Source organism: Xiphophorus maculatus, chromosome 9, assembly GCF_002775205.1.
Source record: "Xiphophorus maculatus strain JP 163 A chromosome 9, X_maculatus-5.0-male, whole genome shotgun sequence".
NCBI classification, from domain to species: Eukaryota; Metazoa; Chordata; class Actinopteri; order Cyprinodontiformes; family Poeciliidae; genus Xiphophorus; species Xiphophorus maculatus.
In genome coordinates this window covers 9,849,795-9,864,380 of record NC_036451.1, presented here as the reverse complement: position 1 = coordinate 9,864,380, position 14,586 = coordinate 9,849,795, and the positions used below count along the sequence as shown (strand labels likewise).

The 14,586-nt window shown below is 37.6% G+C and overlaps 2 protein-coding genes across 3 annotated transcripts in view; both read right to left on the bottom strand.

Moving 5' to 3' along the window:
• The window catches only part of LOC102235480 (lysine-specific demethylase 4B-like), a 54,329-nt gene extending 51,336 nt beyond the window's left edge, over positions 1-2,993 (bottom strand). For both annotated transcript variants that reach the window (XM_023339812.1, XM_023339813.1), the window contains exon 1: positions 2,879-2,993. The gene's annotated coding sequence lies outside the window, so the exon portion shown is untranslated. The remainder of the gene's footprint in view (positions 1-2,878) is intronic.
• A 447-nt stretch (positions 2,994-3,440) lies between these two features.
• On the bottom strand, positions 3,441-13,628 carry uhrf1 (ubiquitin like with PHD and ring finger domains 1). The gene is made up of 17 exons (XM_023340257.1): positions 13,509-13,628; positions 11,024-11,186; positions 10,655-10,939; positions 10,254-10,399; positions 9,627-9,842; positions 9,285-9,400; positions 8,932-9,118; positions 8,324-8,447; positions 8,048-8,155; positions 7,732-7,836; positions 7,191-7,297; positions 6,953-7,115; positions 6,727-6,864; positions 6,494-6,593; positions 6,142-6,290; positions 5,370-5,468; positions 3,441-4,970 (listed from the first exon to the last, which is right to left on the bottom strand). The coding sequence occupies exons 2-17, from the start codon at positions 11,174-11,176 to the stop codon at positions 4,824-4,826; spliced, it is 2,343 nt and encodes a 780-aa protein (XP_023196025.1). The 5' UTR covers positions 11,177-11,186; positions 13,509-13,628; the 3' UTR covers positions 3,441-4,823.
• Between the last annotated feature and the right edge of the window lie 958 nt (positions 13,629-14,586).

Below are 14,586 nucleotides of genomic sequence, written 5' to 3'. Positions count from 1 at the left end.
TCAGTGTCCTCCGTCTCTATTGTACAGCATCTGTTCAGCAACTTGCTTTGTCCATTTTGCATTGATGTCTGACAGCTGATAAAGTGTGGCTCTGCTGTGTTTTTGTGAAATTTTCATAAAAAGTTAGATATATTTCAAGCCCTACAATGTACACACAAAATGTGGATGTGATTCTGAAACCAGTTTTTTTTTTTTTACTGAAGTCACAGTAGTAGTATGAGAGAGCAATGTACGGCAAAAGATTTGAAAGTTAAAGTAGGGGTGCACTAATTTAGCTCCATCAATTTTCTTAATTTGGGAAATTGGTGATCGGATGATACTTATATGAGAACCACCAATCTTATCTACCTCAGAAAAGGTCTATAAATCGACCATTATACTCTTCTGTGAGAAAGCTTTGACTGATTGACTAGTCCACCAGATTATGTCTACACATTTTCAGTTAACAATAATCACACCACAGTTGCCAACTCTGTAACTTTCTTGCTATATTTAGTGACATTACAAACAAATCATTTGGTATCAGCAGGTTAGGCTTTTTAATGATTGATAATCGGCAAATACCCAGAAACTGCAAATAGTTAACCCATAGACTATAGTATTTTATATGACATCATTCATCCTTCTAATCACTGATGCATGGTTTTGGGAGCACATCTAGGCTTTGCAGAGGAGCAGAGTTGCATGCAGTGTGATCCAGGGTAACTGATCAATGATAATGTTCATTCAGGGATGTTTTTTCTGGCCACACTTTTTTCTGAAAGACGATTGTTCCACACTCTAGTTTTAATAATGCACTGGACAGTTCTTAACATGGTTTTAGTCATTTCTGTCATCTCCCTAGATATTTTTATCTGCTCGATGCCATTTATTTGACCGTTCTTAAACAGACCAACATCGTTTCCACAACCACAGGATACATCTTTCAACACAGTTGTTTTAGAAATAACTCAGCATCAGTTGGGGTTAAACAACTTGTTGCCATGTGAAGATAACCACTCATGTCGGAAGCTCGTAACTATTTTCTTAGTTACGTCCAGACGGATAAATTTTTTTGTCCAGGCAGTGTATAATTTTGTCAACATTTTAATAAATTGGTAACACTGTTGTTCTGCTGCAGCAAGGAGATACTGGATTGAAACCCCTACTTGGCATCTTTCTGCATGAAGTTTGCAAGTGTTCCCTGTGCATGCCTGGGTACTCTGGCTTCCTCCCACAACCCAAAAACATGACTTTTGAGTAATAGGTCTCTATAAATTGCCTTTAGGTGCGAGTGTCTGTGTATGTACGGTTGTCTCTCCTGTGTTAACATTTGATGGCCCAGGGTGTACCACACCTCTCAACTGATTTTATGTAATTAAAAGAATAAAGTCATACCATGACAAGAACACAGTCATATTACTAGAATAGTTACAAAATTGGCAGAATAAAGATCCAATAATGACAGAAGAAAGTTGTAAAAAAGCTTTGATAGTTACCAAGATCTGACTTGACCAAAATTAGCTTTAAGTTGTTTCAACTAATTTTAATCTGTTTTATTTTTCTGTACAGATAAATTACTAAATATCATTGATATTTTAATTCAGAGGGGAGCAAAAAACATATATGATCCCTAGGGAGAGCATGACAGAAAACAACTGAGAAAACACGTTTTACATATCAGAGTCTGATGCATGCAATGTGTAAACATTAAGATATGTCTTTCGGCAAATTTCATAAAAACTTTGCAAATTCTGCAGTGCAAGTAGATATTTTATTATAGTTCAACAGTTGTTGAAAAGCTGGTCTGCATTTTTAAGAACACTGCATCTACATATGACTTTCACTAGAAAATATATTTGCATGTATTAAATTACATTTACTTAAAGTGAAACCCCAGAATAGTCAACTTTACAACACCAAAATTATTTTAAAAGTCCCATTTTGGCTCCTGTATTACAGTAAAGTAAGAAACATGTTACATTGTAATAATAAAAAAATATTTTCACTTTTAATATAAATGTCGCAAAACAGCACCGATTGCAAATATGTAGGGCAGAGTTACTTCCCCAGGCAAATGGGGCTTGCAACTTCAAGGGTATTTGCATCAGAAAATGGAGAAGCATCCCTAATTTGGTTTCAAGCTGCTGAAGAGATAAAACGGGTAAACACTACTTTCTACACTTTATAAAGAAAAACATGCTATCCACCAACTACCCAAAAACATCTACAAATTGCTTTTGAAAAAAGCAATTTTTGAAAAAAGCCATTTGTCACAGATTAAACGATTTCTAAATTATTTAAAGTAAGATTTACTGGATAAGAGCCTAGAAGAACTCTTGCCGACCAAAACCACAACACGAAGGGGCCTAAATGATACCTTTAACTCCATTTGGGCCCGAAACTTCCATGTTGTATCCAGTTTACTTCCTTAAAATGGTCCTAAATGCAAACACTAGTTAAATACATTTATTGTTCTTATGCTCGTTAGATATTATCGGCTTCATGCAAATAAAAAAAAGTCTCATGTGGCATTAACAAAGTGAATTATTGTTACAATGCCGTTACTGCTGCTAGCCCTGCTCAGCTGACACCACTAGCATTCTATTCTAAATGACAGAGGCTAAAATATTGCCACACTTGGCAACTGCAATGAACAAAACTAAGGCTACTCTTCAGTCTCTTTAACAGGAAAACATTTAAAAACACACACTCACGCACACAATTGCGAATATAGTAAGTACAGCTGTAATAAAATTAGCTAGCTTTCTAGCTAACAGCTACCATATCTGCAATTAGAAAAAAACAAACAAAACGTCGCGACGACAACCCACAGCACAGTCAAACTACAAAGTCTGGGTACTTTATATTTTAGTAAAATACGCTTCGGAAACATTACCTCCTGCAGAAGATTATCGTCCTCTCTCTGCTTGGCTCAAACGAATTGGTTTCGTTTGGTTTATCGATTTTCTTTTAGCTTTAGCAAGCAGCTGTGGCTGAGCTTGTTTGTGGGTTTAGGCCCTCAGAATACTGGCTTGTGATTGGTTGAGTGACGTTGAGGACAGGGACACTTATAGAATTTCTGTAATCTCATTGGTTGATCGCATGAGTGACAGGGTAAACAGCGACTCAAATCCTACGCCTAGTAACATTCATCATCAGAGGGTTGTAACCAACCAACCAGACGCCACGCACGTACTCTCATACACGACTTGGCGGAGCTCTGCAGTCAAGGCAAAACACACAAATATATAGTCCTGTAACGCATAAAAAAACATTTTCTTAATTCTTTATTGAACTTAAAAGCTTTTACAAAACCATGAATGATTCGCCTATATTTTTGGGCGAGCCAATTTAAGCCTAGAATTTTTTTAAACTAAAAATTACTTCGTATTTAAAATGTAATATACATACTCAGTCGATTATTAAATCACAGAAGTACTAATAAAAAAATATCCATATTCAGTTTAAATCTTTTTAAAGTTTTTTATTATTGAACAATGACAATTTCTGCACCAAACATGTGCAGCGAATGCTAAAACCACGCATGAATTCTAAAACGGACTAAAAATTTTTTTTTTTTTACAATTTCAGAAAAATATACATTTCCCAACATTTGCAGATATTTTGGCACAAGAAATGCTTGCATTCAGGACAATTTGCACATTGCTAGAGAATTTGACCAAACAGAAAAACATAACGGACAAAAGCGGTTGTTACAGCAAGCTTTAGAGCTTATATCAAATATTAAATGTACTTAACATTAAAATACAAACGTTTCTTGTTTTTACAATGGAATCAAATTTTATAGATGACCACTGGGAAGACACAAAACTGAACCTTCAAATTACATGACAGGCAAATATGTATACATTTTAAACTTTAGAAAAAATACAAATCAAGTCTCTAGGCTGAAGTAGGTTTGAGTGTTAAGGACAGTCCAGAGAGCTAAATAGAATAGAATATCTACTTTACACTCTTTAAGCATAACCATATCTTTGGACTATTTAATGTGAACCACGAAAAGGGTAACCTAAAAAAAAAAAAAAAAAAAATCCGTCAAAAGAAAAACATAGATATTTTCAAACTATTTTTTTCCTTAAATTGTAATCCATTTCAAAAAGTAAACCTACAGTAATAAAAAAAAAAAATCCTGTTTGACAATTTTTGGGTTAACAGTACATGTTGACGTTTGATGACACGGCTTACTGATAAGACACTACTCTCCTCTTGCTCAAGAGCTTTAAAAAAAAATCTGTTTCTTGTTTACATTTTATGGAGTCATTACAAATTTAAGTTCTTCGTTAATTTATCACATCAAGGCATTGTCATATGAAATGATTACGTCTGGACTCAAGAAATCAAATGATCAAATGTCTGACTTTTCAAAAGACTTCAATAACAATCACAACCAATTTAACAAGAAAACCAATACACATCAAACACCTACTGATAGCCTTAGAGATTAGGATCTTTAGATAATTTGGGGAAGCAGATTACCTCTTTTGACCAATATTTCTTCAATGAGTGCAAAACAAAGGAATATGGGGGAAAAGATAGGTTAAATTTAAATAAGGAATATTACCTGTAGCTAAGCAAAATGTGGAGGATTAATTGCCATTAAAGGGTAACGGTACAACCAGTTCTAAATGTATTCTCAATGAATATTAGACAAACATAACAGCTCAACAGTAAAAATGGATGTATTTTAGCCCACAAAAACTTTAGCTTTATATTCATAGAAAATATATTAAGAGAAGCGAACTCTTTATTGCCTCAACTGGAAATTCCCCCGTAAAGGTTTCATTGCGCTTCTTTGAGGGCTGAGTAGACTGGAGTAATGATCATCGCCCATTGCTGTAGCCTGGGAAAAGCTGACTTAGAATGTCCTGCAGATCTTTGTTGACAGACATGGAGTAGTTCTTGCCCAGGTCGTGTCTGCAGGCAGGGCAAGTGTAAACGTCTGCCCTGAAAGACCGCTGGAGGCATTCCTACAGATAAAAACATTAATATTGATTTGCAACCAAGCATTTTATACAGATTATCTTTTGACGGTGTTAACAATGCTAATCCCAGAAAAGCCATTTATATGCAAGATGAAAAGGCATGCACAGATTACAAAACGAATCAATAAAATAATAAAATAAATAAAATTAAATTAAAAGTGTGCTAACCAATCACACTTTCAGTGTCTAAAAACAAAAGCATCAGAGAGGAAAGGCTCCATGCCCTTCTAATCAGGCAAGTCTGAAAAAGAGTGGTTCTGGATTTTACTCAAGAACATCAGAGTAAAAAGAGTTGAATACACATACACACGTTTTAGTGGCTGCAAATGAGACAGAACCATCAATCAAATGTTAAGTTAATATTGAAGATTTCTGGGTCCTCACCTTGCAAACATTGTGTTGGCACTCTGTGGTTATAGGCTGAAAGACCACTTCTTGGCAGCAAATACAAAGGAAAACCTCTTCAACCTTGGTCAGAAATTTCTGCAGGAAAAAAAAAAGACAAAACAAGAAGATGTCAGAAAATGACAAAAGAAAATCTTTTCAGTAAAGTATTCACAGTCGTGTTTAACCAAAAGTCTCTTCTGAGGTGAAAATTGGGTTTCATTCATTCAGGCTTCAGGTTTTGGCAAGAACACTTCATTGGCATCAGCTTTTATAATCTAATTCAATCCTATAAGCTTACCTAAACACACAGCTGGCAGGCAGACTAGAGTCAAAATGTCAGATGGATTTATTAAAGCAAATGGTTAAGTGGTGTCACCAGTATTGCAATGATTAATACGTTTCAGCTTTACCATCATCCCTGCAGAGAATCCATGTTACTGAAAGCTGATTGTTACAGTTGTTTTTAAAATATACTGTGAAAGTTCAAAGCAATATTAACTCTGGAGATTTTAATATAGTTATTGGGCTCAGTGAGACCACCTGATGAAGACTGATTTTCTCTGACCCAACAAACATCTGAGGCTGAGACAGAACTGCTAATATGACTAGAGCTATTACTGGTGTTAACCAAGCACCAGTTCAGCACTAGAACCAGTTTACTTAACAGAAACACATCAGGTACATCATTTCGGTGAGGGAAATGCATTATGTAGATCTGTATGTGAATGTGCAGAGATATAACTATGGATACTCTAAAGTCCCATGTTACCGGTCCAAGAGACAGCGACTCCATAGCTTCATCCCACAGCTTCTTGTTTGGCTGGTCATTCTTAATGAGGGATTTCTGCTGTTGTGAAAGCTTGTAAACTTCCACTTTCATCTTCTTGGGAGTCTTGGCAGGCACGGTCTTAGGGGATTCTGGAGAAAACAAGTCAGATTTATTTCTACCCATTTATTTGTCTAAGTATTTCATATTTTTGAAATAATCCATCAGGTCTTCTCAGAGAATGTGAATGTCTCTTTCAAAACAGAGAATTCCTATCTGCAAATTGCAGAAGTGAAAAACAAAAACAAAAACAAAAGGCGCACAATCCGACCAGTTAAAGCCACAGAGAACTTACCACTCCCCTGAGATTTTCTCTTCCTCTTCGCCTTATTGGGTGTCTCTTCCTCCTCCACTTCATTTTTGTTCTCCTTCTCCTTTTGATAACCGGCAGGATACTGGAACAGCAGCCATCACAGACAGTTTACAGAACATATAATCAAGCAAATGAGAATCAAAAGGTAAATCATTATGAAAATGAACATTGTGATGTTCATTTTCTGATGCAAAGCGTACTGCTAAGCCCCTCACCTGCATGACCAGGCCAAGTTTCTTTATGCGCTCCTTCCCCTCTCTGGTCCATGGTGCCGGCTCATCATCATCGCGCTTCAGCAGGTAGCGCCACACCAGGAAACCAGACTTGCCTTTGTCTGGCCAGTACTTCACCACCTGTGCAAAGTAGAAGATGCAAAGAAAACCATAAATTGATGCTCAGGGTGAAAGTTTGGTCCTACAAAGTGTCACTTTCTCCTCTTACCTTGTAAATCCCGTCATACCGGTTTCCTTCCTCAGGGCAGAATTTGCTGTGCTTGCGTCCTTTGCAGCTGCGCACAACCCTGACCGGTTTGCCTTGCTTCCAGTTCTTTGACTCGGCTCCATTTTTCTCATTCACAGGGACATTGCAATTGAGAGCCAAAGCCCTAATGAGCCATAAAAATGATATAAATTTGAGGTACCAGACACTGTGCTTTGAATTGTACATTCAAACACTCTACCGGTTCATGTGGGTCAGAGTCTGGTCACATGACTGCTCAGCTGTCCTCTTGTTCCCAGACAGATCTCGCCCCCCTGAGCCAGTATAGGTAAACTCATTGCCATCATCCTTTATCAAAAGATAGCACAAACATTAAAGTCAAATGGCATCAGAATCAAGACTAAAATCATTTTGAGATATTCTCGTCACATAAATACTTTATTTTTAGATCAAAAACTCTTTAATTATACCATTATGTGTTTTACAGCTTATTTATTTCAATTGTGAATTGAGGTAAACTTGCAGAAGGAATTATTTAAATAAAAGCCAGTTTAAGATATTGTGTGTCATTTGTATTTGTATGAAAAAACAAAAATCCCCTAAAATTGGAAATCAAATTTGGTATTAAAAAAAATGACTAGAGGCAGGGTTGACTTTCTAAGATTTTCTTTCTTCTAACTACTCCATTTCTGTGAAAATGTTTTTTCATAGCAACATGTGACATGTTCATTTTAAACTGTAAACAAAGTAAATAAATAATAAATATTTAGAAAACAACATACCACATCATCTTCATAGCCTCCTGCCAAAACAAGAGAGTAGGCTCCGTCATTGCTCCTGCCATGGATCCCAGCAACATGAGGCCTGTGGACACCGGCTTCACTGACCTGGGAATGAATGAAGAATTACTGAAAGTCTATACAGATAAGTCATTTAAACCCACTTGGTTTACTTAACATCTTGCAGATTGTGTTAAAAACCTTAGCATTAGTCATGTGTACTACATTAATACATGTAATAGTCAACCTTTAAACAGTTTATTAAATAGTACTCTTAAACTAGCCAAGTGGATTTCAGTTACAGCAGTGTTGTACAAACCTGCACTCTGAACTTCCACAAGGAACCCACAGGAACACCTGGAATTGGACCGTGGTGGTTGGATGGGACGATGGTGCACTGCTTGGTCCGACCCACACAGGCCATTCCCTGCAGAGGTTACCACAATAAGCTACCAGAGACAATAACTCTGCTTTTTTTTTTATTTTGCTTGTACTCATAATTAGACTAATATTCAGTAAATTAAAGTGAACTCAGATAAAGGTTTTACTACTCAAAACTGTCTTTGCTGTAATGAACAGATCTGCTCTGTGTCACCTTTCCCCAGTCTCTCTGGCTGGACGAGCTTGCAGAAGCCATCCTCGCCTTCTTCTTGCTTTTCTTCAGCTTCTCTCCAGCCAGAACAACTTCACTGGTGTCGTTACGGCAACCGGGGCAATACCTGAGACGGCAGGCAAAACATGTTAAGGTTAAAATCAATTCTACATCCAAGCACGTCAGTAAAAAAGGCTAACTACGTTTGATCACCACTAATTCTTGAACAGATCAAACCTAAGCTACATTATTCTACATTCAGAGATTTGTAATTGGCAAAACTTTACACTTTGTAAAAAAACAAAAAAATCTGTCCCAGCTTTTATTCTGGACCTGAATTGTGCTTCCCTGTGCACAGTAAAGCATTGATATCAGACTTTTACAAAAAAAACAAAAAACATTAAAGATCATTAATTGCATTTAAATCAGTATAAAAAAACAACAAAAAATATGCAATTTAGATCTTGAATGAACATTTAAAAACAAGGCAGATATTACGTTGAAACTTAAAGAAAAAGAGAAACTAATGAGCAACAGAGAAAAATACCAATAACTCTAGAAAGTACTGTGCTGGATATAATGAATACGCTCATAACTCAGGTTCTACTGACCAATCTTCGTCTTCAGGGATGGAGGTGAGTGGAGGATTCAGACAGTACGTGTGATAGGCCATGTCACACTCGTCACACAGAAGCTGCTTGTCTGGATCCTGCTTGATGCCACAGATGTGGCAGTTGCACCAACGGCAGTTTTTCTTCAGATCATCCTTGCAATGCTTACATTCAGGTCCATTTGATCCTAAAGGATAAATTATAATTATTAAGTAACAATTTATACAAGAATAATAACAACATGGTTGGTCAGCAGAAGACCCTCACAGTTGATTTGAGGAATAAGTCAGAACGAATCAGACGCCAAACTTTTAAGGTTAACATCATCCATGATTCACAATCTTCTAACTCACTTTTTAACGGGCTATCGGTTCCAGCTGGCAAGTCACTTGAAGAACCTGGCTCCTCGATTTTATAGATTTCAGTTATGAACATGATCCGGCAGTCATTAAGAGAGTCGCCCGCTTCCCTGCAAACAAAAAACAAATTGGTAAAAATGTGGAGCTCAACACTGGGACCAGCATTGAGCAATCCACAGAGACCACAGCAGGAAATCCGCCTCTACATACCAACCGTTGTGTCATCACAAACCACACTAACGGAGATACTGCTACTGTGCTCACCTGTCACCACAGATGGCTGCAATAATTCCCCAGATAAAGCTAAGCAAAACTCATCCTAGAAAAATAACTTACCCAAGGATGATCTTGGCGTAGATTTCACGGATAGTGCGAGTCTCCCGCTTCCTCTTGATCTCAGCATCGTACCAGTAGCCACGATCCTTGGGGTCATCTGGATTATAGTTGACCATAACGACCATTCCTGGTTCCAGCTGATGCCACTGGTAGACGGTGCGTGCCCGCGGGCGAACATCTTTGGCCAGTAGTTGAATCACACCATTTTCTGGATAACTAGAACAGTTTATGTGAAAGTGTAGTGTAAGTTACATGACCCTCTCAGGTGTTCCAAACAGCGCTGCACTGCGGTGCATTTAATGGTGAAGAGAAAAAACAGGTACAAACAGCTACACTGCACTGATGGAAGCTCCCTTCAAAATCCACACTGCCAGCTGACACACAAGCACAGATTTGTAACCAGCATGGTTCTAAATTTCTCAGACATTTATCAAGCAGAAAATCTAGCAGGGACACATAGGAACGTAAAGGAAATATTGTATAATGCGGTTTTTGTTATTAAGCTCAAGACCATGAACATCCAAAAATGTAAAAAACATGCCAAAATTGCTGACTAAAAGTGTAAATGCATTTAACTGGACATAACTGGTAAAACTCCAAATAGCAAAAAATAAATAAATATCTTACTCTTCATATTTAACGTGGTACAGGATCTCTTCTTCTCCATCATCGGACTCTTCTTTGGGCGTCTTTGTTGTTTTTGTGACATTCACAATCTGGGCCTCAAACCATGCTCCCATGTTTAGGTCTCTTGCATCAACCAACTCATTAATCTTCGGACAAAAACAGAAGATGGTAACTGACCACGTCCATTAAGCTTAAAACTGGATTTTGGAGACTGAATAATTACCAACTAATCTTTCTGAATTGTGTAAAAATGCATAATTAAAGTCTAGTAGTCAATTTACGACTAAAAATTGTTTTTGAAGTTAAATGGCTACATTTATGAGTTCTTTTCTCCCAACTTCTCTGCAACATAACGTAGACATAAAACAGATTTAATCCAGTCTACAGTCTTTGTAAATTACCTTGTAAAATCCAAACCCAGGATAGACGAGCTCCACTGCGTTTGTCTGAGCAGAGGTCCCAGCAGTTTGACCCTCGACCTCGCCGTGGGTCGAGTTCTTGTCGGACTCGCTCTGGGTGGAGCCGCAGCCAGAATCCGAGTCGGAGAGCTCGGCTTCTTTGTCTTTGTCTTTATTTTTGTTTTTGCTTTTGACGACGTCAGCAGCAGGGGCCTTCTGCCTAACAAGCAGCTGCACTATGTCGTTGAGGCCAACGTTGTAGTCAAATATGGTGTGGCCATCTTCCATCTGAGATCCAACACCAGTAAAGAATTATACTTTAGTTAAACCAGACCAAAAGAAAAAAGAACTATTTAACCCACACCATCTCACCTGTTTTCCACGATAGAAAAGTCTCTGCCTCTCCGGCTCCACCTTGAACAGCTCCATGATTTTGAGACGCAGCTCATCCACCTTGGTGAGTTTGGACAGGTTATCCACCCGATGGGTCTCCTTCCCATCCATGGTGCGAACTTGAATCCACATTGCAGCTGCCCTATGAAAACAACCAATTTGCACAAACATGGCTGAAAGTCTTTTTTGTCAAAACACGATTACGCTAACTCCAGTCACATTTAGCTTTGCAGAACAATCTCACTTTAACTTCATGTGAAAAATGTTTCCAAATAGCAGCTCAGTGAAAGAACATTTACTCCTTTCAACCAACACATTGCTGCAGATGGTAAGATTACCGTAAGTAATAACATAATACATTTTATTAGGAGAAAATATTCTTAAGAAATGAAAACAAAAATGATATTTAGGTAATATGGATTAATTTATACATTTTTCTTCTGTAAGGCAAATAAATGCCATAATCAGAACTAGCATTTCCTCCATCATCTTGAAAAATTCAACCATTGAAACAGCGTTTTATTTTGGGATTAACTACTTTCTCCTGTGAGGTTTCCAGCCTTTTCAAAATACTGCAACAGGACTTCTGATAGCGTCTCCTGATCTTAGTCTTTTTCACATCTTTGTGCTGGCTCCCACCTCAAAAGATATTTGAGTTCTTAAAAAAACACAAAAAGGGTAAGCATTTTCTCACCCACGTGACCCAAATTTTACTCACTTACTGTAGAGGTCAGGTGAGGGAACAGAGGCGATCAGTGCACAGATCTTTCACTGCACCTGCATCCTAAACTGTCTATAAGCTTTCCACTTTACATTAGGACTTCATAAACCTAAATGCAATAACTGATTGCAACTTAGACACCTACCCGTCCCGCTCATTGGAAACAAAGCATAACTTATGACATCAATGTTGGACAATGTCTCCCACCCAAGCATGAACTGCTGCTGAACTGGAGAGCGCCTCCAGTCACAGATTGCTGCATCTTAGGTACAAAAAGGAGCGCAAACACGGATCCTTCCTCCCAGCAGCTGTTAAGACTTTATAACCATCACTGCTCGCAATAAACACAAGAAGACTAGACAACTCTGCTCTTATTTGGGGTTTTCTCATATAAAATTTTAACCTCTTGTTAGTTGTTTATCGATTTTATCCACAGCTTGTGGATAAAATTTGATCCACTTTAAAGTACCGTACTCTGTTGCTGCTGCATATTTCTTGTCATACACGTATGCTATTTTTAATAAGTTGTAGTGCTTTTGTCTTATTTTGTAAATGTGTCTCTTATCTGAGGAATAAGTCAGTCTCTTATTCGTATGGGGTTTTTTTTACCTTGTGGGAATCAGCACTCTGAAATTTTACTTTGACTTGCTGCTGTTTCATAGAAGTTACCCGACTGTGTGGAACAATAAAGGATATTTCTGTTCTAGCCCCGTTTTATCATTGCCATCAACATCATTGTTTTATTAGACTTCATTGTCTGCAATACCCAACTGTTCCTCTGTTGTCCCGATCAGAAATATGACTTCTTCCTGCTCAGAGTACAGTATGGTGCCGCTGTAAGCAGTGGGCTGTCATCAGCACTATCAGAAAGGGAGGGAATAGGCTGATTTAAATACAGTGCGGGAAACTGGGCTCCAGGCCACTCCCATTTTCTTTTAAAAGCACATCCGGACGCGAGGGAGCGCTAGCAAACAATGTGCCTTCGGTTTCTGACTGTAAAACACGGTGAAATGTTATATTATTTAGGTTCTACACTGATATATTACCCGAATATAACGCACTTGGATCCCAGTGAGTGACGAGGGGAAAGCTCTACGGCTGCTCGGCTTCACTGAGACGCTCTATGCGGCCCCTAAATAGTCGTTCGAAAGCGAACAAAACATGATCATAACATTAAAAAAAACAAGGAAGAGAAAAATAAAATAGCTGCTCCAACTTAGAATTCACCATTTACCTTAGTTTCTTTTACCATTTTCTTTTTTGAAAGAGCAAACAAAACCACCAAATTATTCACTTTAAGCAAGAAACAGGAAAATGAGCAGTCTTATGTTAGCATACGTATTTTCATCTACGTGAAAATAGATGAAAAGCGACAAAGTATTAAGCTAGCAAATTTAACCGTTGGTAGTAAGAGTTACAATTTCAGCACAGATAAACAAGATAACTTCTTCCCAACCTATTTTAAAGCGTACAGCAAACCACGTTACAGATAAAAGACTTTTTTTTTCAGCCATTTTAACAACCACATTACATATGAAAAAAGAACAATGAAAAAAGATTAATAACAGAACTTGACAAAGCCTGAACTAGATGTGCGGCCTTGTTAGTGGTTCCGCACAGGCAGCAAAAGAAACAACACAGGACTTAGCTAACCTCTGTGTACTAGCAACTGAATAAAGATGCAAGTGAAAACGAAATTAACAAAATGTCGAAAGTTAACAGAAGTGGCAAAACAAGATTTACCTGTTTGATCGTCCAAAATAAAAATCAGGGAAATGTCGGCTAAGCAATAAATGTGCACGTTTTCCTCCCGCAAGTAACTTCTATCAAAGGGTTTATGCGACCAACTCTACCCTTGTTGGAGATTGATCAATGAGTTATTCTTCAACACTTTGTTAACCCGCCTGCTCTAGGAGTTCCCCATGCTGATTGGCTGCTTCTTTCACACTATTCAGATTTGATTGGTTAATAGAGCTGTCAGTCTGGAGAGTGACTGGAGCTTAGTGTCAGCGCGCGAAACGACATTCTCGTGGGTGCAGTTCTTCTTTGGGAGTTTATCGCGAGACAAAGTTCTCTGCAGAATAAACATATGGCGGTCCTGGTAAACAACGTTGACAGTAAATGTATATCTTATCCAAGGAAGAGAAAAATAAAACATGAGAAAAATAAAGTATGTCTGCTTTATGGGGTTTAAAGAAATCCCAGCCATCATTTTTTTATTTGCTTGCAGAAAAACATAAGACTTATTTGATGTAATTAATTATGTGTAATTATAATTATATTAAAAACAAATATTATTAGCCCCCAACTATTAAGTTGGTCTTTGTGACTTGTTTGCTGTGCTGAAACCTGAGAAGTGGTAGATAGTGCCTCATCAATATGGGGTGAGGAGGTTCGACCCTATCAGCACAGATTAAAGATAAGGAAATTAAAAGAAAATCACAGGCAGTGAGTGATTTCATCTTTCATCACAGATGATAACTACTATATTCTAACAGATATGTACACATCATATTTGTATAAATTTACAAAGTTATTAATAAAACAGGCCTGAAATGAGATGTTAGCCAAAGATGGAATACACCATAGGTAGGAGAGCTTAGACGTCAGAGAAACAGCAGACATCTAACAATTTAATGAGAGAAAGAAAAATCTGACGTTATCATTGCTTGCAATATAATGACTCAACACCATCCAGCATGTAAATATTCTTTATTGAAAACAAAATAATAGAAGATTAGAATAGTAAGTCCATTTTAAAACTGTGGCTATTTTAAACATCCACCAGTCTCTTTTGTAATACTGATCTTCTTTAAGATGA

Coding starts and splice junctions, on each gene's coding strand:
- uhrf1 (XM_023340257.1), bottom strand. CDS start 11,176: ATGTGGATTCAAGTTCGCACCATGGATGGGAAGGAGACCCATCGGGTG. Junction 10,940..11,023: donor TTTTCTATCGTGGAAAACAG/GTGAGATGGTGT, acceptor GTTGGATCTCAG/ATGGAAGATGGCCACACCAT. Junction 8,156..8,323: donor GCCAGAGAGACTGGGGAAAG/GTGACACAGAGC, acceptor TAACCTCTGCAG/GGAATGGCCTGTGTGGGTCG.